Source organism: Mchenga conophoros, linkage group LG20, assembly GCF_057382185.1.
Source record: "Mchenga conophoros isolate Kocher_MC1m ecotype Shallow Benthic linkage group LG20, M_conophoros_male_GT1.1, whole genome shotgun sequence".
NCBI lineage: Eukaryota > Metazoa > Chordata > Actinopteri > Cichliformes > Cichlidae > Mchenga > Mchenga conophoros.
This window is the reverse complement of record NC_140545.1, coordinates 32,423,720-32,447,352: the sequence shown is the minus strand read 5'-3', so window position 1 is coordinate 32,447,352 and position 23,633 is coordinate 32,423,720. Positions and strand designations below refer to the sequence as shown.

Here is a 23,633-nt window from a genome sequence, read left to right as displayed (position 1 = left end):
ATTATGTTTTATTCTGGTTGTTGTATATGGTTTATTTTAAGGAAAATGCCCCAGTAAAGGGAGCTGCCGAAAAAAGTAAAAGAAGAAAAGCATTATTTGTCGTCACTGACACGTTATAAGCAACAGTCATTGGTTATTTCAGCCATGACCTCAGCGGAGGGTGGCGGTAATGAGTCACAACGGTGTTTGCTAGCACTCTGAGACGATACAAAGAAGGAGACGGAACGGAAATTACGGCAGCTCCTTTCCCGAGGAAGCTAGATAAACAAACAAAAGCAAGACATTATAATACATATATTTAAACATCTCGTGCGATTTTGACCACTTTTTACGTATAGATATGCTAACCACAAATAAACCGAACCACAGAATAAGCTAGAGAAGGACTAGCATCCCGGGACGTTTTAATGATTTCTAGCATCCTGCTAGCTGAACGAACTGGCAGGCTACGCAGCTAAGGTGTTAGCTCGACATGTTTATTTTAGCGCTTGGGCGAAGGAGCGTGACATGATGGCGTAAAACTTGCAGTTATTACCAAATAGTCACACTTCCCACCTAAAGGTAAGCTTTGCAGTTCCAATGACTTACTTACTATGTGAATAAAAAAAAAGGTAAAGACATAAAGTGTATTTTAGCGTGACACAAGTTTGTGTGTGTAAGCAATACACAGTTACATAAAACGTGTGTTAACGACTACCGTTATCTTTAACCACGGGAACGCTGCTTTCCTTAATGACACCTGACTGGTTCGTGTTTTTAACATGTTTGGGGGAATGTCCTGCTAATAAACACAGAAATATCCACTGTTTTTTAAACATCAGAGCCACACTCACGCTTTTTTTTACTTTCTCTTCTAAATCTTGAAAGGCTGTGAGAAACTGATAACGTTTGCCTCGAGTTTCAACCGGAACTGCACTCCGTTAAAATCTCCACACCGTCACCATGGCGTGGGCTCTGAAACTGCCTCTCACGGATGAAGTGATTGAGTCCGGACTGGTCCAGGACTTTGATGCCAGTCTGTCCGGCATTGGCCAGGAACTCGGTGCGGGGGCGTACAGTATGAGGTACAGTATGAGTTTTGGACGGGTAAGGCCTTTTACTGAATGCAGCCAGTGCTACATTTATAATGGGCCATATGGTAATTTATTAGATTAAACAGTGTTGAACAGTGTTTTGGTTTCTTTATTTTTTTAAAGATGTAAGCTATCTTGTAGTTTGTCTTCAGACAGCTGCTCATGTCAAATTCATTTGGACATTTTGCGTAATTTAAAGATGAGTGATTAGGTGCATCCATTATGTGCAGTGTTTCCCATTTTCTGACTGCTACGTGGGCAGTTTGAGTGGCAAAATCTCTTCATGCTGGCAGACGTGCGAATTAAATGCCATGTGCAGATAAAGTGAAAAGCCAAAACATTACTTGGAGAATATTAGCTGGAGTCTAATAGTCTTTGAAGAAAATAGTTCCCTGGGGCATTTGATCTATCTTATCACTCTGTAGCATATCCTGAATTCATTAGTGTAATTATCTGCAGACACTTCTGTGCTTTTTCATTTGCTGTAGCTCATCTAAAAGTTTAAAGAAAATATTTTTTGCTGATTGAAGTACTTTGCACCAACCCCCATCTGTTTTTGTATGCTTTTCTGGCTCATTAAAACTGTTGAAAGTGGTGGCTTGTTTCAGAAATTCTTGTGTGGAGAGGAACAGTGACATGTAGACTGGATACCTTGGTATTTGGTAGTGTTGCCTCCATTGTAGTTACTGAGCTGTGAAGCTAGAGAACACCATAATTCTCCAGCCAGTTTTAAGTGTTGTCTAGTAATGACAGGGAGACCTTTTGTATCATGAGGCTCAGTAGGTATAAGTGTTTAGACTGGTTTTCTGTAAAATCTTTGAAAGAAGCCCTGTTTGAATAAAAGATGTTCTGTATTGCATAATGAAGTGATAAGAATTTGGCGGCTTACCGAGTTTGTTTTTCTTTTGTCTCTGCAGCGATGTACTTGCCCTTCCCATTTTCAAACAGGAGGAGTCCAACCTCCCACCGGACAGTGACAACAAGATCCTACCCTTTCAGTATGTTCTGTGTGCACCTACCTCGCCAGCCGTTAAACTGCATGATGAAACACTCACCTACCTCAACCAAGGTCAGCATCAGGATCCCAGCTGCTGTGTACTTTTCAACTTTGTGCAAATTTAATGATATCTAAGAGTTCAAAGTCAAAAGCTGCTGAGAGAAAATTCAGCTGCCTACATATATATTTATTTTTTATGTGGACTTGTCATTGCAGGGCAATCCTATGAAATTAGAATGCTTGACAATCGGAAAATTGGGGAACTTCCAGAAATCACTGGCAAAATGGTGAAGGTAAGAAAATCTTTAAAAATATATTTGCATAATCCAGCAGCTGCTAGTGTAAACCTGTATAAATATTATTGGAAAAGCTCCAGCCAATGGCTCATCTTGCATCCAGCCATGCTTCACAAAATCCCAGGGGGCTGCGAGTAGAATGGAATAAGTAACTCCAGGGTTAGATGAAATTAATGGATGATTCATTTTTGTGTGATTACATTTCTATATTCAGTGTAATATGAATTTTAATCAACTTTTACTTTGAAGGTTTCTTCAGTGTGTCAGAAGCATCTCTTCAGTGGTGTAAAATACAGATTGTGTGTGTCTCAGCCAACTTCTCAGCCAGTTGTCTGTAGTCTCAAAAGTCTCAAAGACATTTTCTTAGCATTAAAACTATACCTAGAGATTAAAAACAGTCTAACAGCTAAGATCTGTTTTATTGTTTATTGCTGAAGTGTTTATGGGGAATGAAATGGCCACTAGGGAAAGGTTTTGGAACAAAGACCACATCTGGATGAATCTCCTTCACACCAGCCTTTTGTAAATTGCTTAGAATCTTATATTGTGTAGTAGTTAGGCAAGCTAATCACATCGCTTTATTGCAAGGCTGAACTAAGCCCTTGTGCTGGGGTACCAGGGTAACGATAGTGTATGTTCTCTTTAATCCTTCAGTAAAAATTACTTTCTCTGAATTTCAGAGCATAATTCGTGTGGTGTTTCATGACCGACGACTTCAATACACAGAGCACCAGCAGCTGGAAGGCTGGCGCTGGAACAGGCCAGGGGATCGCATTCTCGACCTGGGTGAGCATTAAAAATATTTTTAAAAAGCTAACAGAAAGATCAGGTATTTATTATACTGAATTTGTGCTTTGCAAGGTGGTTGCTGTGTAGCCCTGTATGTGTGCTAACAATGAAATAGTTTTTGCAGAAAGTAAATTCAGGATACCAACTGTTAACCAAAACCGGAAATTCATACTCATGGTTGCAATAACGAGAAGATGGTGTATATCAAAAGCATCTTTGATAACTGCTTGTTTTGCTTTGATCCATTGCAGATATCCCGATGTCAGTGGGGATAATTGACCCCAGGGCTAACCCCACTCAGCTTAACACGGTGGAGTTCCTTTGGGACCCATCAAAACGAACCTCAGTTTTTATCCAGGTAGCTTGATGGGCAACACATAGTAATGATTGTGTCATTAATTCTTATTCTCTGTATTATTAAATTAAAATGAACAATAGTGATATGAGGCAGTTTAGAGTGCTTTGGCGTGACGGAGATGAGCCTATTTACATTTGGTTTACTCATTTATTGCACAAGTAAACTGAATGTCAGTCTGCACTTACTAATGTTACACTTTTGGCATGATTTGTTGATATTACAGTTAGGTCATCAGTCTTGTGTAGATTTTGTTTTCATATTCCTTTCCTTTTTAGGTTCACTGCATTAGCACAGAATTCACCATGCGGAAGCATGGCGGAGAAAAGGGCGTGCCTTTCCGCATCCAGATTGACACGTTTAAGGAGAACGAGAATGGAGAGTACACAGAACATCTTCACTCTGCCTCCTGTCAGGTCAAAGTCTTCAAGGTCAGAGGAATGACATGGAAAAAGAGAAAATCTGAAATAAAATCTATAATGCACCCCAGTGCAAATGTTGTATTTGGTCCCTGTGGTAGTACTGTCCATATTCACCATCTTTATTTCCTCCACTTGACGTGTTCTAGCCTAAAGGTGCAGACAGAAAGCAGAAGACAGACAGGGAGAAGATGGAGAAGAGGGCGCCACAGGAAAAGGAAAAGTACCAGCCTTCCTATGAAACCACAATCCTGACAGAGGTAAGCATATAAGAGCTCAAAGCAGTAATCACTGCTTGGATAAAAGTAGTTTAAAGGAAATCAAAATGAATTTTAACTTAATCTAATTAACTAGACTGCTGATGTTAGCCTACTGTCAAACTATATTATGTACTTATTTTAAAAAAAGTAACAAAACATTTTTTCTAAGCATAACCAGAGAATGTTTTTGTGATAAATCGGTTATCAAAAGAAATAACTCTTAGTTTGTTTTTTTTCTTGAAGTGACTAATGAGCTTGTCATTTTAACCTCAGATTTTAAAAAGTATTTACTAGGAAATAACAGGTGATTTGACACTTGCGGAAGAGACGCAGACACAGCGAGACACAAAGGATGTGGAATCATCCATCTTTTAAATCCATTTTCCTAAGCACTTAAGGAGTTTGGCTCAAATTCAGTTTAATTGAAACCTAAGATCAAATCTACTGGCAGCAAAAATACTGGTGATGTATGTAGACGCTACAGTAACACAAATGTTGGGTCTTTTATAGTGCTCTCCCTGGCCTGAGGTCACATATGTCAACAACTCCCCATCTCCTGGCTTCAATAGCACCCACAACAGCTTTCCAGTGGCTGAAGGGTATGCTGCCTGGATTACTTTAAAAATCACTATGAAATCCATGTAGTGGCCTTATTTGTTTAGTAAGGGCAACACATGAGGTCTACGTTTTTCTTAATGTGGAGTTTGTTGTTATTGCTTCTTTCTAACTGATACATTTTTCATCCTTTGTAGAAACGGGTCACCAAACCACCAGCCTGAGCCTGTTGTTCAGGTGGCAGATGTAAGTTCATTTTTAGTTTGTGGATTTATTTGGATTTATTTTACCGGCTGCTTACCTCCCGCCACACCAAGCAACTGCATTTTAATAAGCTCAAATGCAAAGCTGACATCTGGGTGTTAAACTTCTGCCTGGGATGAGATTCATTAGCAAGTATAAAATATGACTCAGTGTGTAACTAGAATGCATTTGATATATATCTGATTTGAGTCATATATATGTCAGATTCAGATATGATGTAGCTCATCGTGCTTATATCTAAATAGTTTTTGAAATGAGTTTTACCTGTCTCTAAAATCCTGCCTTTTAAGGTAAAATCCAGCAGCTCTTGATAATCTTCATTGATGTGTGTTTACAATTTTAATATTTTTTATGTTTTACAAATTGACTTGATGGGGTAACCATGGTGACACGGTCTCTGACACGGTTGCTTATGTCAGAGTATTTTGATGAATTCTTTTTTCTTTTTCAGAATTTGTTACCAACAGCAACACCACAGGATGCACAACAGTGGCTTCATAGAAACCGCTTCTCCCCTTTCTGTCGACTCTTCACTAACTTCTCAGGTAATATGGTTACCTCTTTGGCCATATCATAAGATAAAAGGCTGCACTTTAATGTGAAACTAGAAAGATATTTTCTGGAAATGTACTCATTTATTTAAGTAGCACCTTGTTATATCCAGAGGTTATTCAGAGTGCTTTACTGAAGGAGACATGAGAATTAAAATCAGGTAAAAGATGACAAGACAAATTTGAATCATAATTCGTTGATTTAAAAACGAATTATGTAAAAGCAACCGTGTGTTTGTAGAGACTGAGAATAGGATCTGCTTTTGTGTACCAGGGGTAGACCTGTTGAAGCTGACCAGGGAGGATGTTATTCAGATCTGTGGGCCAGCTGATGGTATAAGACTCTTCAATGCACTTAAAGGACGGTGGGTTATATTAAATTTTCCTACCTTCTTAGGATATATAATTTACCTAATTTATAAAAAAAAAAGAGTATGAATGTTTTTAGGCATCTGCATTTTAGTTGTTTCTCTCTTTGAATTCAGGGTGGTACGTCCAAGACTCACCATCTATGTTTGCCAGGAATCTCAGCAGGCACGGGAACAGCATCCGAAACATGAAAATGGAGATGCTGCTGCCAGCGCTTTCTTTGGTCAGTGTATGTTCATTTAATTTATGTTAATTTAATCATTATCTTTGTTGACGTCCAAACGTTTTTTTTAATCTAATGAATTTCCCTTTGGGGTTAATAAAGTTTTTCTTATTCTCTTTTTTTAATTTTTATTTTGAGGGGCCTCAGTCACACTAGAGTAAAGCTAGGATTGCAACCTCCTTGTAAACAGGAAAAACTGGTGGTTGGCAAGTGATTGCATTAAAAAATATTTTTATGTCTGGGACTGTTGCAAGTAGTTGTCACAACCAACTGTTGACCACTTTAATTCAAGGCAAATGGAAATGTTGCCAGGTGGGAGGAGGCCTTCTTCCAAACCATCTTTGTCGGACTCATACTAACTGGAGAGTCTCTAAAGATTGGCAAGGATGTGCAAAAAATTGTTGTCTAAATTTTAAATGCAGACAGAATGCTAACACAGTGATCTCAAACCTGGTCTGTCTGTTCAAAATGACCATTTCCATAAGCAGGCTGATAACAAGTTGATTGCACGTGGTGACAAAACTTTTGGTCATGTCTGTCCAGTGTTATTCTAGTCTACTGTAGTGACTGTAGCCTAATATTAAGGATCTAAACCATTCACAGGTGCCCAGCCAGGAAATAGCCCCGCACTATTATTCTTCTGAAGGCTAAGCAACAATTATGATTTAGTTTCGCTATAATTGAGTATGCCTAATATCTAGTGAGCGTCCTTTGTTGTTTAGCTTGTGTTAACCTTTCTGTTTCTCTCTCTGCAGTATATCACGCCATTTACCTGGAGGAACTCACGGTTACAGAACTGACAGAGAAAATTGCTCATCTGTTCAGCATCTCACCTAGGCAGATCAATCAGATCTTTAAACAAGGCCCTACTGGCATCCATGTGCTGGTTAGTGATGAGGTAAGGCAATCCCCCTCTTATGATCTTACTGTGAGTTGAAGATTTGCACTTTTTGAATCAGTAGAGACTTGCTGTTATTATATATGAATTCAAGCACAGGGTTTCCCCAGGAAAACTGGTAGATCTTGCGCCTGGGGTGGGTTGGGTGGATTGATTTGGTAAAATTAAATGTTGCACTGGATCCATGTAGCTAACTCTGATGTTAATTGCTAATAGTGCAGTTGCACAGACAGAATAGTGGAGCTATGTAAATGTACCTATATTCACAGGAGAGAGGAACAGGAGGATGCAGGAGTTTTCCTGCATGAAAATATATATGCACACACCATTAGGAGAGCAACAAATCACATTTAGTCTGCCTTAATTAGTGGATCGTAGAGCTGGGCGATAGAACGATAACGATATGTATCGCGATATAACTTTTACTCGATAGAGAAATTAAGCTATCGCGATAGACTTCGCCGCTCTTGTCCTCTTAAAATAAAATAAAAATTAAAAAAAAGGTCAGCCAATCCAAACTAAGTAGCGCAGAGCCGAACCAATCACAGCCGCAGCGTCACGTCGCGTGATTTGTTACGTACAGCACAAGTGCCAAGCCACACGTGTGTTTGTTTGGGAAGCAGGCAGTGGGTAATAATAATAATAATAATAATAATAATGGATTGGATTTATATAGCGCTTTTCAAGGCACCCAAAGCGCTTTACAATGCCACTATTCATTCACTCTCACATTCATACACTGGTGGAGGCAAGCTACGGTTGTAGCCACAGCTGCCCTGGGTAATGGAGCCAGCACGTAATGGAGGAAATGAGTGTGCCGACTAGAAAAATCTACCGAGCGTGACCGAAGAGAAAACAGATGACGGTTCCAATGCCGGAGAGATTGTCGAAGGGAAGAGCCATAGAAGTTCCGTAGTGTGAAGGTATTTCGGCTATTTCAAGTCTGACAAAAAACAGAGTAGCGTGCACTGTAAATTGTGCCGAAAGCAAGTCTGGAAATACAATAAACTGGTGCATGCGTCACACTGTGCGCCACGTTATTGTTTCGGTGAAATGAATTTCTACAATACTGTTAATTCTACTCTCTGCAGTGTTTAAATGCTTACATATACACACAGTTACTGTCCCTCCACACATACGACTCTGTTCTGCTTCTATGCCCCAGCTTTGTTTACTTTTTCCCACCGAGGCTTCTAGACTTCTGATTGGCCAACATTTCTGCACGGTTAGGAATCTAGCGCCACCTGCTGCTTTGGCATGTTCATAGCAGCGTTTTCCTTCATTTCTGCCTTTATGTGTGTACGGGATTATTTTTTAAAACGAAAACGGAAAATCTCCGTTTTCAAAAACACCCATGTACGCGTGGACGTAGCCTCAGTCTCTGACTGGAAGCGCTAATTCGTCATTCGGCTGTTGTCAGACTAAAGTAACTGTTAAAACTGTTTGAAAAGCTCAGCTATACTACAAGGAGAGATTGAGAATTTCCTTTTAGTTCTCAGTTTATTTGATACTGACAAAAGTTAGTTTTGTCTGTTCTTCTGTAAAACAAACTAAGATTTATTTTTAGAATTAATATTTTGTTTCTAAGTGGAATTGACAATTTAGTCTGTTTTTGTTTGTCCTATTTTGAAACTTAAACGCTTTAGCGGCTGCCTTTTGTGTAGTTTGCAATATTTGCCTTTATTTATCTGAAAAAGTCTCATGTTCCTTAAGTACATCTACCCTGTTGAACTTATTATGGGAAATAAATATTTAAATAAAAACAAGCTGCTGATTATTTCACATTTTACTTGTGAGCAACGGCACATTTAAATCTTACAAATATAGTTATTTGGCTTATATCGTGATAGATATCGTTATCGCCTGAAATGAAAAAAACATATCGTGATATGAAAAAATCTCATATCGCCCAGCTCTAGTGGATCGATATCAACAGGACAGGCAAATGTTTTTAAAAAAGTAGAAAAGAACCAGAAGATAATAACACGACTTGTTAACTTCTTTAAAGTTTTTGTTCTCATACTTTTATACAGTTTTTTGTTTTGTTTTTTTTAATGCTGCCTGGCTCAAACGACAGTCATTTGTGAGTTTCAACATGGGGTTATTTACCCCATGTTAGAAGACATCCTGTTATTATGGAAATTTGTTAGGAAATGTTGGATCACGTTATTGGCAAACAAAGAAAACAACCAAGGATACTGCTTAAACTACTAAAAGTGGGTTAAAACCTGTGCAACGCTTTGTTAAAAACTGGAAGGATAGTGGTGAACCACCATCTTGGAGAAAGAAGTGTGGTTGGAATAAATCCTGAATGTTTGAAGATCAATGGGGGGAAAAACAGCAGTGGAATAGACAGCTATGTTTTAATAGTGAAAGTAAAAGCATTTTCCCACAATGCAAAGAGAACTCAAGGAGTTATAACTGAACAGCTGTGTAGCCTTAAAATAACTACTCAGTAGTAATGCTAATTAGTAGGGCTGCAACTAAAGATTATTTTGGTAGTTGACTAATCTGCCAATTTCTTTAATTAGTCAATTAGCCAATGATTATAACTCTTATCTCCACTAAACTAAACTAAAATTGGCTTCAGTCTATATGTTCAAATAAAGCTTCGAATTAAATTAAAAAGTTTGTTTTCCAGTCCAAAAAACAGTTTCCCAAGTTTACAGATGATTCGGTTCATGAATTCATGATTGCAGTGGACATGATCTGGAGTGAGGCTTGCTCTTGTTTTTGAGATGATGATCTCAGCTGCAGCTGATACCATGCGGCCATTTGAGAGGTGCACGAGCCTCTTTTAAGGACAAACTCGTCTATATGCCTGTGCTTAATACTAGTAAAACAGAATTAGAAAAGACTGTTATGTCATAGTTTCTCAGATGGTGTAGTACTCAATGCCAATGAACCTGGTAGGAAGACATGTGGATGAAGTGATGCACCGATCAAGACTAGTGCCTACATTACAAGCTTGTGGATTTGGGATTTAGGTCCAGAGTCAGCTGACTACCTGAATCTATTGAATGACTAAATTTGTTTTCATCAGCAGATTTTGTTTTTTCATCTCTCTGATAGTACAGCATATTCTGAGATGACAATGCCAGTATTCATGAGGCTCAAATTGTGAAAGAGTGGTTCAGGCAGCGTGACACATCATTTTCACACTCATCCACATCTTAACCCGAGTGAGAATCTTTGGGATATGCTGGGGAAGACTTCACACAGCGGTCCGACTCTCTCATCATCCATACAAGTTAAAAAAATGAATCCAACTCAGGACAAAACTAAATGTTGCATTACTTAACCCGATCGAAATGATACCACAGTAAATATGTGTCGTTATAAAAGCTAAAAGTTGCCCAATTCATTTTTAGACTATGACTTTTTCCCCCCTTTTGTTGAGGGAGCCAGGCAGTACATATGTAAAAACAGCCAATTGAAACAGTTGGCTAACGACTTGTCAGTTGTAGCTTTTTGTATGTCTTAAAAGATTTTCAAAGAAAGACAGAAATATGGTCAACTTACGGTCTCAAGAGCTTACACAAGCATAAACCTGCAAACGATATTGTTGTTTTCCCACCTGCATAATCATTTCCTCTCCTCTCAACAGATGATTCAGAATTTCCAAGATGAAGTTTGTTTTGTTTTGGACACAATGAAAGGTATGACTATGGCAGCAAAAAATGATAGTGTGGTAGTGGTAGTGTAACGGTATTTAGCGTTATAGTCTTGCTGCAAGTTTATCTTAGTATGTTTCCCTGATATTTTTTATTTTTATTTTGATTCCTATTCCTTTCTTTTTCAGATGACACAAGTGACGGCTACCATATAATCTTAAAGTGAATCCCAGGCAGGAGAGTTGTCGAGTCCTTCTCTCTTGTTTAGTCCTGGTTCAGTCAGCCCCTCTAGAGCTCTAGAGCTTTGTACTTTTTGCTGTTCCTTTATGGAGATGCACCCCCTCCCCCCCCCCCCCCCCCCCCCCAAAAAAAACAAACAAACAACAACCCCAAAAAAAAACCTTGTGAGGCAGCTAGGAGGAGGATGCGACTGAAGCAGTTGCCCCTCTTTTAACTTTACCTTATCGTCTGACTTTTGAGGGAGTGACTCTGATTCCACAGTGAAGTCTTACCTGCCGTTTGCTCACTTAAATGGTTGCATTTCCCTCTGTTGGTTACATCTCAAGAAGGAGGTTAATGGCACTACATCTGCTGTTGTTTGTTACCTGACCATCTGGCGTGCCAAGACTCTTTGCTTCGAGTTCAGCTGTTTGTTCTCTCTTTAAAAAAAACAAAAGAAATGATGACTGTTAAGATGACAGTACTTGACTTTCAGCCTGCAATTCAGCATGAGTCCTCCTCTTCATGCGCGGTTGCCTTATCGAATCCAAGCCAGTCTGCAAGAAACACAACCACTCAGTTGAATCATAGTACAACAGGTATTAAAATTAACAACTGGACAATTAAGGGAAACCGTTAGAATCCAGCTGCCCTTCCAAATATCCGAGGTTCCTTTGAAAGCTAACAATGTCTGCCTGTTACTTCTGTGGAAAAAAAGGCTACTAAACACTGTTAGATTGTCACAGTTTGTTTAGAATGCTTACTGGCACATGTGATTGTTACTTAATCGTCTTAAAAGATGATAAGCACTGTCTGTGTTAGTGATCTCCGTGGTAACACCAGCAAATTGTCTCCATCTGCTTCCTGTATCTATGAGCTTGTTTAGCACACCGGCGTTTTATTGTTTGTTTTTTGGTCATTTCCATCATAATTTTGAAATAGATCATTGTTTTAAAATAATTTAAAAATAATGAATCATGTTTTTTTTGACATTTAAAAAAATTATTTTTTACGTACTTACATCTACTCTGCTTCCTTTTTTTGGATGTTACAAATGCTAATAAATAAGTTTTGCGGCAGGACAGAGCTTAATGTGAATAATATGGTTTATGTTGAGTATTTTGTAAATGGAATTGATGGCTCGATAGCCGTATTTGCCCCTCATCTCATTGGCATTATTAAAACGTAACCATGTACTGGCTGCTATTTGCTGTCTTTCTTTAAAAATATGAAATAGTGTTAAACTAAATGTTTTGAAGCTTTCCTAAAAAAGGAGACATGATATTTTATTGGCACTATCTAGCACAGGCTCCACATCTGTCCCTTTGGTGTACAGATGTGGATGCCTAGTCACTTACATTTGACTAGACTTTAGCATGTCATATACTGTTAACCAAATTAAGCTTAAATGCAGGTTAATTTAGCGCACTACGGTTTCGTGCTTTGCACATCTGCTTCTGCACAATATGAACAAAGAAACAGGAAAAAAACTGAATAGATACTTCATTTCCCAGCATACCCCGGCGCAGGACATGCCCGTGATGTCACAATAAGTATATATACAGCTACAGGGAAGAATTTCTACCTCCATTGTTACATTGTAACAAACGGGGCCGGGGCGAAGCGGGGAGAAAGGCGTCTTCTCGCTAGAAAACCTGCAAGATTTTGACACCAAACGATAAAGAGCAGAGCGCACCGTTACTGCGAGAAGACGGCGAAGTAAGCCCAGACGACTGAACCCGCCCCGGCGAGAAGAAAAGGATAAACGAACACAGATGTCAGCGGATTTCTCCATTACACCCATTTAAAGGCTTACATCAGGAAGACAAGACACTGAGGGTCTTACATTATTCATGCTGCACCGAAAAATGTTGGAGAATAAAGCGCAGCTAACCCTATGACGCCCCTTCTTCCTATCGTCTGTCCTTTAAATAGATAGGAATGCATCATTTAAATAAAACCCGCCGGTCTTGCACAGCTCCCGTTTTCTTCGTCATCTTTCAGTGTGCAGAACAATGAGCATGAAGCCTAAGTAGCCTGAAATAGCCAAATATAAGTGTTGCAAATTGACAATCACGCAAGCTTTCATCCAGATTACTTCGGCTCCACGGTTGCAGTCTGGATACTCGTTCAGGGATCTCGGTTTTGGCATAAAAGAGCGTCTCATAGGGCGTTGAAAGATTGATGTGCAGCTCCTATTGGAAACAGAAACGACCTACGAGTTGGTTGGAATAAGGGTCCCTGTTTCTGCCCCAGGTAAGTGGGTTTAGTGTTTCATTAACCGGGCGGTTTGCCATTGTGTCTCTGTGTGGCTCTTTTTCTCTCTCTGTGTGTGTGAAATGGAAAGAGAGAGAGACAGATAGAGAGCCTTGCCTTGTCAGACTGGCAATATCTAACCTCCCCCAACACAGTCAGTCTGTATGTCCACATTTAAACAAATAGCTCCTCTAAACTGCGTGTCCCTGACGGGTAATATACCGTGAAGTCACACCTGTCGGTAAACATCCTGTAACATGTCAAAGGCAAACTTAAGTCCTGAAAGAAAAGCCTTAAATTCCTAAACTGAAATAAACATTTAATGTCAGATGTGTTACTCTGGTTTTTAAAAAAGGGCACACATTTGGTGTCATAACCACAGCTGCATCTTTACAGGTTAGGCCCTGTCCCTTACAGCCTGTCAAGGTGGGTAATTTTGTTGAAATTAGGTCAAGGTATTAGTCTTTAATGGTCATAATTATTATTAGGACATAGATTAGATAATTTTGGACTTTCCCCCCCTCAGAAGTAGTTCCAGGAAAGATCACTTAGACTGCATTTGAGCAGCTTTTTGGTATCAGCACATCCCTTTTCTCTTTTTAGCTGAAGGACAAATTTAATTGTGTAGTTATTACATAAATTATGCTATAAATGTACGTGTCAGTTTGAACATTCTCCTGCAAGCACTTAAAAAAAACTGAATGAAAAACTACAGAATGGGAGTTGCTCCATTTGGTATGACATTACAATATGTTGCAGGCAGTAGCATGCTGCATAGTAAAATATGAATTACCTTGAGAAGTAGCTGGTTCACACTATAGGATGTATGGTAGTAATATGGTAGGTTTAAGGTAGATGGATATAGTGTCTCTATGGGACATAATCATCGGTGTTAATATTGATGTATAATTATTTGGAATGTATCTGTGTGAATGCAGATGCCTGTGTAATGCACAGGACATAACACAGTGTAACATCAGACATGTATTTAGCTGCTTTCATTCACCTTGTTTGACCTCTCCTACAGATGCAAGTGATCAGCTCCCTCCTTCAAATTCACCCATATCCATCCCTCCCCCTACACTCAGTTTATAGCAGATTTTCTTTAGGGGTAAAAACAGATTGTGAAGCCACAGACATTATTTGCTTCAAGGCTGCTTGCATAAACTGTGCTTGCCTAGTTGCCATGGTTACATTTTCAGACTTGATAATTTCAAAGTCGGATTTCATGTGAGATGGGAGCCACACAGACGAAATGATGGAGCTGGAATACAGATGAAAGGAGGCAGGAGCGAGCAGATGTCACCTTTTTGTTCTGTTTGTGTTGTCAAGGGCTGACCTTACACAGGAACAGTTTGATAAAAAAATTAGCTCATTCTCTAAGTGACAACACGAGCATTTTGTTTCTGTGGTAGTAAATCACAATGTGTCATGTGTTCACATCTTTTGAAACACATTTACTGGTGCCGGGTATGTTTTTTTGTGCTCCTCTGTGCCCCCAGATACTTAAGTTTCCATGGAGGCAGGTTCGTCCCTCAGCCTCAAACGAAGATATGAAGAGGTGGACAACAGCTCTCCATTCTCTACACCTAAGGACTCTGACGATGACATCTCCAGCAGTGACAGTGCTGACAGCTGTGACAGCCTCAACCCTCCCTCTAGCACTGCATTTACCCGTAAGAATCTCATTAAAGGAAGTCGAAAGAAACTGAACAGTTAATCAACGCAAGTATTTAGTATTTGGTGTGTAAGACTGTATTGAAAATCTTTCTCCCTTTTTCCCCGCTTTAGCCACCTCTATCCTCAGGCAGCACAAGCCGTCACCAGGGGGGAAACGTGTACGTTTTGATTTGGTGACGGTGTATTACTTCCCCCGGCGGCAGGGCTTCACCAGCGTGCCCAGCCAAGGGGGCAGCTCCCTGGGTATGGCCCGTCACCACTCCTCCATCAGACACTACACACTGGGGGAGTTTGCACGCGAACAGGAAACCAGTCACCGGCACACTTTGCAACAGCACCTGCGCCAGGAGAAGCTGAATGCCCGCAAGATGAAGGTAGATTAGATGTATCAGTCGTGCCCCAAGAGGGTCAAAATTCAAGGCACAGTAGTATCTTCCAGCTGTGGGCACTTTGCATGTCTCCACTTGCAGTAGTGACTCAGTACATGTACTTCCGCTCTGTCCTTCAAGACTTTACAAAACTTTCTGCTTTGTGACCCCGTACAAAAACAGTCGAGCTGGGGCCCCTTTCCACAGTTCCCATGCCTGTGAGTTGCTAGGTGTCCTGCTGAAGACTAATTACCCCCATTAAACTCCTGAAACAATTTTACTTCAATAACTGTTTGAGGCCACTGATGTTTCAAACAAATTCACACAGATTAAAGAGCGATACAAAAGATGCATATGTGTTTATTTAGTGAAACTTAGTTTTTTCTTCTTTCCTCCCCCACAAATCAAGTCATAATCCCCTCAGATTTATCTTGTGACCCATTGGAGGGCTCCGGCCTCCAGGCTGGGAACCAGTGAACCAAACTACCAAAATAGAAAGTATTTAAAAGGAGTTCAGTTTGGACCAGCTGTAAAATGACGCTTACATACAAGCTAATGTGTATGTAACACTTAACCAATGTAATACAGCAAGTAGTTACTAATTTTCTCATGATAGCTTATTTTCATTAAATCATATCTGGGTTTGTGTCCTTTAATTTATGCAGGAGTTTTAGTTTTTTGAGGCCTTTTCTTAAATAAAGATCGCAGTACTTCCTTCACCATTCTCCGTTTGAAAACCCTTTGTTCAAAATGCTAAATCAGCTGCAAATATAATTGTTTTTGAAGTATCACTCTTCAGGATACTTATCTACCACTTGAGCTTAAAATAGGCAATCAGTTCCTTTTTCACCTCAGCTCACAGTTCCACGCTGTCGTCCACAGCTGACAAGGAACGGCACGGTGGAGTGCGCTCAGGCGGAGCTGCTGACTCTGGACGATGTGTCGGATGAGGACGTGGACGGCGTGGAAGTGGACGACTGTTTCTTCCTTCAGCCGCTGCCCACCAAACGGCGTCGAGCCCTCCTGCGAGCCTCCGGCATCACCCGCATCGATGCGCGTGAGAAAGCTGAGCTCCGAGCTATCCGCCTCTCTCGGGAGGAATGCGGCTGCGACTGCCGTTTGTACTGTGACCCTCGCCATTGTGGCTGCAGCCAGGCTGGTATTAAGTGCCAGGTAAGAGCTGTTGAAAGCGAGTTGGGTGCATTTGCAGAAAGAGGAGAGCTTCTTTGCAGTTTGCTGAGACTAAAAACTTCAAAAACACATTTGCAGTATTTGAATTGTCTTTTATTTGAATTGAACTCTTGAATTAAACTGTGAGTGACATTTTGCTGCTTGTACGCTAAGAGGGAAGTTTCACTGCAAATCAAGCCAAAGTTGCTCTGAGTGATCCTGAAACATTTCTATCCTGAGAGAAGTGGTCTCCTCCATGATTACAATGGCCCCCTTTGAGTTCAATTACACGCTGTTGCCATTACAGCCTACAGATCTCAACCCAGCTGAAGACCTGTGGGACATTTTGGTCAGATGTGTTGCAGAGCATCACCACCATCATCATCATTATGACCCCAAATGAGGGAATATCTTTTTGAAGAATGGTGTTCATCCCCTCAGGAGAGTTCAGTAGCACTGATGCATGTAGATGCCCAACAATTGACTAAAACAGTTTATGCTGGTTTTCAGTGTTTCTCCCCTAAGATAAAATAAATAACAATAAATACAAAATATTTGGTTGTTCCGTAACAGTGTCTCCCCTCATTTACGGCCACGCTAGTTCCTGTCATCCTGTTTCTCTGCCGGCAGACTTCAGCCTATGTCTGTCAGAGAAAAAACATGTAGCGCAGTAGCAGAAGAGAAGATTGTGACAACTTGTTAGCCTGCAGCGCACACTTCCCCACAAAAAAGCCAAAGACAGGGCGTCAGATGACTTCAACCTCCTTTCCTTTCAATTTGTTTTTCACTCACTTGTAGGTGTTTTGACATTTCACAGGGGGAGGGAAGCGCATTAGTAAATAAATAATAGAAACGAATGATGACTGACTCCTGTTTTGTTGCTTCTGTTTAAGTGTGCTGGTTTCGTGGAAGGCTGCGTGCCGGCTCGCTGTCACATTGTCATGGCGTTCTGGGGCTCTCGAGTATAACAGAGCCATTGTTAATATTATTAATAACACTGGTGCTCTCCCTACGATAGCTTAAAATGTCTGGTATGAAAAAAGCCTATTCATCTGATTTTATGTGGGGTTTTTTTCTCTCTCTTTTCTCGGCTAAGGCGAGTGCTGAGGCGAAGAGATGTGATCAGAGCTGGGGGGTTTTTCTTAAATCTTCTCTTCTTTTTAGCACGATCATGAAAAAAACAACCAAAAAACAAAATACAAAGCCAGTTTCTAGCACTTTTCATGAAATCTGGTGGTTAGATGGAACACGGGGAAAGGAAGGTCCCGTTTAATTGGGGAGCAGATATATGTCAGCTAAATAAACCAGTTCAGTGATTCTAATAAGAATATCTTTATTCTTTGGTCATTTTTAAGCAGCAAGTTAAACAGTGTGAATGCATAGGCAAGCTGTGTTGAGCAACTTTGTTAAAGTTTTGAGAATTTACTCACTTGATGTGTTTTATAGAGGCAGATGCTTTATTCTGCTTGCTCTGTTATCTCTTTCCTCACTATTACAATGCTGTTATCTGATCCAGAACCGGCTGCACGCTTTTATTGATCAGTGCAGTGAAATCAGAATTCATAAAACATCGGAATGAAGCAGTAAATCAGACATTGTGTTATCATTTATTTATACACCTGGTGTATAAATAATAACCTGAATCTTTTGTCTCATTTGCTTATATTTTTACCTGTTAGGAGGAAGTACATCTCTGTCTCAGCCTGACTTGTTGCACAGTAACCAGATTATCTCTTGATTGCCATGATTTCCTAGATTTTCCTAGATCTCCTGAACAACCGTAAACACTTTCATAACTTATGTAAATTTAATCAGTATTTAAGCATTTTACTTTCAAGATGAAATGAGAGTAAACTACCTCTGCCTTATTCTTCAGGTGGATCGAATGTCTTTCCCGTGTGGCTGCTCTAGGGATGGCTGCGGCAACGTAGCAGGTCGTATTGAATTCAACCCTCTACGTGTCAGAACTCACTACCTGCACACCATCATGAAGCTGGACGTGGAGAAGAGGAGGATGCTCATACAAGGAATGGGAGACCAGTATGCTGAATCAGACCCGCTGTCTTCCCCCTCCTCCACGTGTCCCACTTCACCGGACCTTTCTTCAGTCGCTGGCCTGGACTCTGAGCTGGAGGAGAGCGAAGTGCAGTCGGTCGTGGAGGTTCAGGATCTTCTGGCGGAGCAGGATATACTGGAGAGGGAGAACGAGACAGCCGTGCTGCACCTGCAGAGCGCAGAGGAGCAGGAGAGGAGGGAGAGGGAGGAGGCTGAAGGGGAAGCAGTGCAGCCAGAGCTAAGTGCTGATGGGCTCACAGAGCAGCCTCTTTGCCTCCTACCCAGTGCCTTGGGAGGGGAGCTGCCTGAGCAGGCAGAAGTTCCAGGTGTTGAGCAGGTCCTCCTGCAGGGGCCTTTCCCTACAGGGGCTACGGTCTTGTGCATCACTGACAACCAGGAGGAGAGCCCCTCTGACCTCCTCAAAGACTCCTCTTCCCTGCTCTACTATCAACTCAGTCCCATAGAGCCTGGAGCCTTTGAGACGCTGCCCAGAACAGAGGAAGCTGAACAGGAGGAGCCTTTGGTGAGGGAACAAGATGCAAGAGAAGATGAGTTTGCGGAAAGGAAACAAGAAGGAGGAGAGGAGCTGAAGGAAGATAAGCATGAAGACAAGCCTTTGACCGATGTTATTCTGTGCTCAGAGGAATGCGTGGCAGCAGTGGAGGAGAGGCCTGCGAGTCCTCAGCAGAAGATCCCGGAAGAACAGTGCCAAGAGCAGTCGTGCATGAAGAAAGAAGTAGATCCACTGCCTCCTGAAGTTTAGTACTAGCGTCTCTGCAGATAATTTGCACAATAGCTTCATCTAAGATGAGTAAATTACACATTTTACATGTATTACTGCTATTATCATAAATAACTACAGGTCTCCTATAGTGAGTGTCAATAAAATATGTGAAGAATGAGCTTGAGTGTTACACAAAGGAGGAGAGATGCTGAAAGCACATACAGATCACTCCCCAGAAGTAATATGGATGCAGTTCAAAGACAACATTGTAGGTAATTCTGTTGGGGGTGATGAATGCGGCCTTAATGGAAAAAAACACGGAAACACTTGTGCGTAGGAGTCGATTAGGAGTACAGCGAGTAGTGTTTTGTTCATTTCCAGCGCAGCAAACAGAAAATACAGTGTGTGAATGCTGACATAAGCCTTTTGTTTTGTGATGTATAAAGGTGTCAACACTAAACACAAATTGTTTTTTCAGCGCGCAGGAAGCTGGTGTATTTTGATACTTTACCGGCTCACTTTCCATTACAGCAATCTCACACTGTAATCAAGCCAAATGAAGGCCTCCGATCCAACCTTCCCCTGAAAATAGACCTAATAATCCTGGAAATACTTGTTTTTGTGTACTGTATATGCATTTGCAATGTGCAGGACAGAGATGAAGTTTCTTTGATCTGTATGCACATTGCGAAATGAGGGCAGCAAACGTCGTGGCTCTGTCGCATTGAGAGGAGGAGGAAAAATAATTTTAAAAAAGAGCAGAAATTAGCACTGGCTGTAGTTGTTACTCACTTCGGACTGCTCGTACAAATGCAGTCGATTTGTCAAACAAAAAAAAAAAGTTTACTTGTAGTTGCAATGCCTATGACATTATTTCTTCGAGTAATGTGTCATTTGTGGATACTATACTATTGGTTTTGAAGTTGAAGTCGTTGCAGTTCGTTTTCTTTGGGAATGAAAGGAAATGTAATTTCTTTTCATACTGCTACATTATAATGTCATGTTATGATGAGTTGCCAGAATAGTGCTTCCTAGTCTTTTTTTAATTGATGTTCTATAAGAAAGCGAGGATTTTGAATCAAGTCAAATTTCCCAAGAAGAAAACAGCAGTAAGAGTCAAAGTCAAACTGAGGCCTGTGCTGTTGGAAGTAGTTATTATATGAAACAATGTGATGCTAGTAATTTATGGATCAGATTGACATCGACCTGAATCTGCGTGTTTTATGTTCCGTCTGTATGTGTGCGAGTGTGTGTACATCTACTTTACATTTGTACGTCTGAGTGAGGGAGGAGGGTATGTACTGTATTAGAGATTGGGAGGTGCTGGTATTTCATTCATGACAGGTGCTGATGTTACAGATTTACAGTTTACAGGATCTCCTCCCCATTACCACGAGAAACAATGTTTCTCCACTTGATTGATGTAAGAAGTACCAGAGAGCCTCTCGTAGGAACGCAATAGCTACTGCACTGCAAAAATCATTAATGTGGTGATTATGGAATGAGGTGTCTCATGATTATGTAAATGCAATCGTACCGCATTTCTGCTCTTTCAGTGTCTTTTTTTCTAATCTCGGTCTGATTAGTACTGATCTGCGTAAGCGTGCCGACTCTTCTTACACAAAATCAGTCCTTTGTTTTGTTGCCTATAATTACAGCTGTTGCTTTGTGTAACTGCTCGCCGAACACAGGATGTGCTGCCGTGTATCAGATGTCTTTCTTTGCCTTTTTTGTTTTGAAATTGTCTTAATCTAAATCTGCTTACAAGTTGCACCAAAGCAGTGGTTTCAAACCTAATTAAATGATGCTTTCATCCATCAGATTCTAACAAAGCAGTCTCCTCTAGTTATTGTGAGGCTGCAGATTTATTGTGGCTCTTTGTGTTTGCGTGACTTGCCTTGATATAGTACCATCTTTGAAGTGATGATGATTACAAGCTGCCTATTGTTGAGCTTTTGTCCTCGGCTTTCTACTAATAAACTTAGGTTTGGGACCACTGCACTGAATTAACTCCAGTACACTATGTGATTGTGTGTTTTCTCTGCGTGAATGGGGTGTGTGATTGTTGAGAAGACTCATAAGTTTAGACTTCATCTAACAGCTGTGAGAACTACTCTCATGCTAACTGTTGCCTAAAGTGGACACAAAAGATTTTATACAAAAGTAAAAACAATAAATTACTCATTGCAAAAAGGATCAATGTTTCTGTGTGTTTTTTAATAAAGAATAATAAGTCTCCTATCATTCCTGAGTATTTGTAATCGCAGTAATTCAGACAGATTATGTAGAATCGATTAGTATAAAAATATTACACAATGAAAGGTTTGATATTATCAGCACGCAATTATGTATCAATTTAGTTCACAAAAATACATTTTTACTTATTTTTTTAAATACTTAATTTTTGTTGCATGCACATAAAACACAGACATGACTGTAAAAACAGAAATACACAACTAAGTATATCACATTTTTCTTAATAGTTTGCACTGAAACAATCTACAGTTCAATGAAACACAGTTCATTCATTGTTTTGCAATGCAAAATTGAGTGATTTCATTATTAGTGCCTATTTTAAATGTTTTGCCTTTACCATTGTTATATTTTTTAAAAAATGACTGAAGAATGCGTGAAAATAGCAGGTAATATGTCGTAATATGTATTATTGAAAATGAAGTAGAAGTGGAAAACGAAAAGCCTTTCTTCTCATTTAGTTAAGTGTTACGACTTATGGGTGTCCACGGTGCAATATGATGTGTCACCGCTAGATGGCGGCATAAAATCAGTACAGTATCTGTGATACGGCTTCCATTCTCTGCAGTTACCGTTAAGAAATCTAAGGCGCCACATGTTAACTATGGCTCCGAATTGTAGTTTTAAACGACTTAACAGATATATAAACATATATGTATAATAAGTATGCCAGCTAGGTTAACGGGTTTCCTCTTTTACAATCATTATTATTGTTATTTTTTATTTTAAATGTCATTGATACGGGTTTAAGTATTCAAACTGACCATTTCAGCATTGCCCTGCCTATGCCTCTTGACGTTTTCTTACATTTACAGTTCAGTGGATGTTCCAGCCAATTGTGGAACAAAAAATATTTGCCCTTTCCTATCTTTAGTTGCAGGAAAATGTGAGCTAGATAAGCTATCGCCTCTGTTTTCCATTGGCTGCTAATATAATAAGCTCTTCTAACGGATACAAGTGTAAGCAAGTGTACAGCTCTGAGGTCTTTGCTCTGGGATCCAGGATGCCACTGCACTTACATTCACTATCTGGCAAACAGCTCTGCAAGCCAGTCACTGGTAACTCTGGTGCAGACAGAAATCATACAGTGACTGTGTGAGTCTTTCAAAGATTGCTATAATGTAATTATATATCAAACAGCTCCATTTTTAGACATGAACTTCATTTTCAAGTTGAGTTTACTCCTCAGCTTGTGAAAACAGCAGGTCTACAAGAGGTGTGTCCAGTCTATGAAAATAACCCTAACTTCCAAGACTAACATTATGTGACCATAGTGATAAAACTTTAAAACATAGCCTGTAATTAAATGTGCACGTCTGCAGCAAGATATTACTTATAATTACTTATGAAGTAATTATAAGTAGTGCTAAATTAAATCGTGATTCTAAATCAGCTATTGCTGTGAATGTGAGCGAGAATGCTTGTCTGTCTGTGTGTTGGCCCTGAAATAGACTGGCAGCATGTCCAGGGTTAAACCTCGGTTTTACCCTATGCCTGGTGCCCCTGTGACCCTGGAATGAATAATCAGTTCAGAAAATGGACAGATTTACAAAGTTACTGTTAATATTTGTATTTCTTTTTCATTATTTTGGCCACAACTGTGAGCAGGCAACTTGAATAGCTGGATGCATAAAAGAGAACCTGCTGAGCCTTTATTTAATGTGGGCTGGAACTGATATGAAGTGATTTGCTGAGGTCTGCTAGAATCAGTGGTATGCTCAATTTATCTGAAATAAATTCCCCTCTTTTTGTGCTTGTCACTGTGTGCTTGTGTTTTTATGTGTAGAATCCAGGATTGAGACTAAAACAACAAGCATATTACATCGGGAACAATTGTGGCAGTGGTCCATGGCTCTGAGAGCTATACATCATCTGTTTAGCCTTTCCGGCCTCTGGCTTTGCATTGTTGAACTTCTCCAGTGGCCGGAAGAACTGATAGCTTTCAGGATGATGATGGAGTCCATCATGAACCTGTGGAAAGACGTAAAGAAAACAGTTAAAAAAACATTGTAATCAGAGAGAATCACTCCCACAGTCATCTCAGAGCGTGTTGACATATGTGCTAAATCGCCAGCTTTATCTAGGCTTTAATTTTACTGTTGTGACTGGACAGATCCATGAAGAGCAGCTGGGTGTTATGAGTGATGTATGTGACATGGAAAATTGCCACACCATCTCACTCCAGCCTCCCAGTCTGAAAGTGCTGCTCCAGCGCCTGGAAAGAATGCTCTCTGTCCCCCCCACC

The 23,633-nt window shown here is 40.2% G+C and overlaps 2 protein-coding genes across 3 annotated transcripts; both read left to right on the top strand.

The window, feature by feature from the left end:
* Positions 1–189: 189 nt before the first annotated feature.
* tfcp2 (transcription factor CP2) lies at positions 190–11,012 on the top strand. Of its 2 annotated transcripts, none has more exons than XM_085259925.1 (16): positions 190–561; positions 868–1,064; positions 1,991–2,142; positions 2,287–2,363; positions 3,047–3,152; positions 3,407–3,513; positions 3,789–3,941; positions 4,079–4,189; positions 4,700–4,788; positions 4,942–4,990; positions 5,460–5,553; positions 5,834–5,924; positions 6,045–6,157; positions 6,907–7,049; positions 10,657–10,708; positions 10,852–11,012. In XM_085259925.1, exons 2-16 carry the CDS (start codon positions 943–945, stop codon positions 10,887–10,889), a joined length of 1,497 nt encoding a protein of 498 aa, XP_085116051.1. In that variant the 5' UTR covers positions 190–561; positions 868–942; the 3' UTR covers positions 10,890–11,012. The 2 variants fall into 2 exon arrangements, with proteins under 2 accessions (XP_085116051.1, XP_085116052.1); XM_085259926.1 differs by having other exon boundaries at positions 191–561; positions 6,045–6,151.
* Positions 11,013–12,446: 1,434 nt separating this feature from the next.
* csrnp2 (cysteine-serine-rich nuclear protein 2) lies at positions 12,447–21,331 on the top strand. The gene is made up of 5 exons (XM_085260250.1): positions 12,447–13,138; positions 14,641–14,814; positions 14,930–15,192; positions 16,069–16,359; positions 18,233–21,331. The coding sequence occupies exons 2-5, from the start codon at positions 14,655–14,657 to the stop codon at positions 19,172–19,174; spliced, it is 1,656 nt and encodes a 551-aa protein (XP_085116376.1). The 5' UTR covers positions 12,447–13,138; positions 14,641–14,654; the 3' UTR covers positions 19,175–21,331.
* The last annotated feature ends 2,302 nt before the right edge of the window (positions 21,332–23,633 follow it).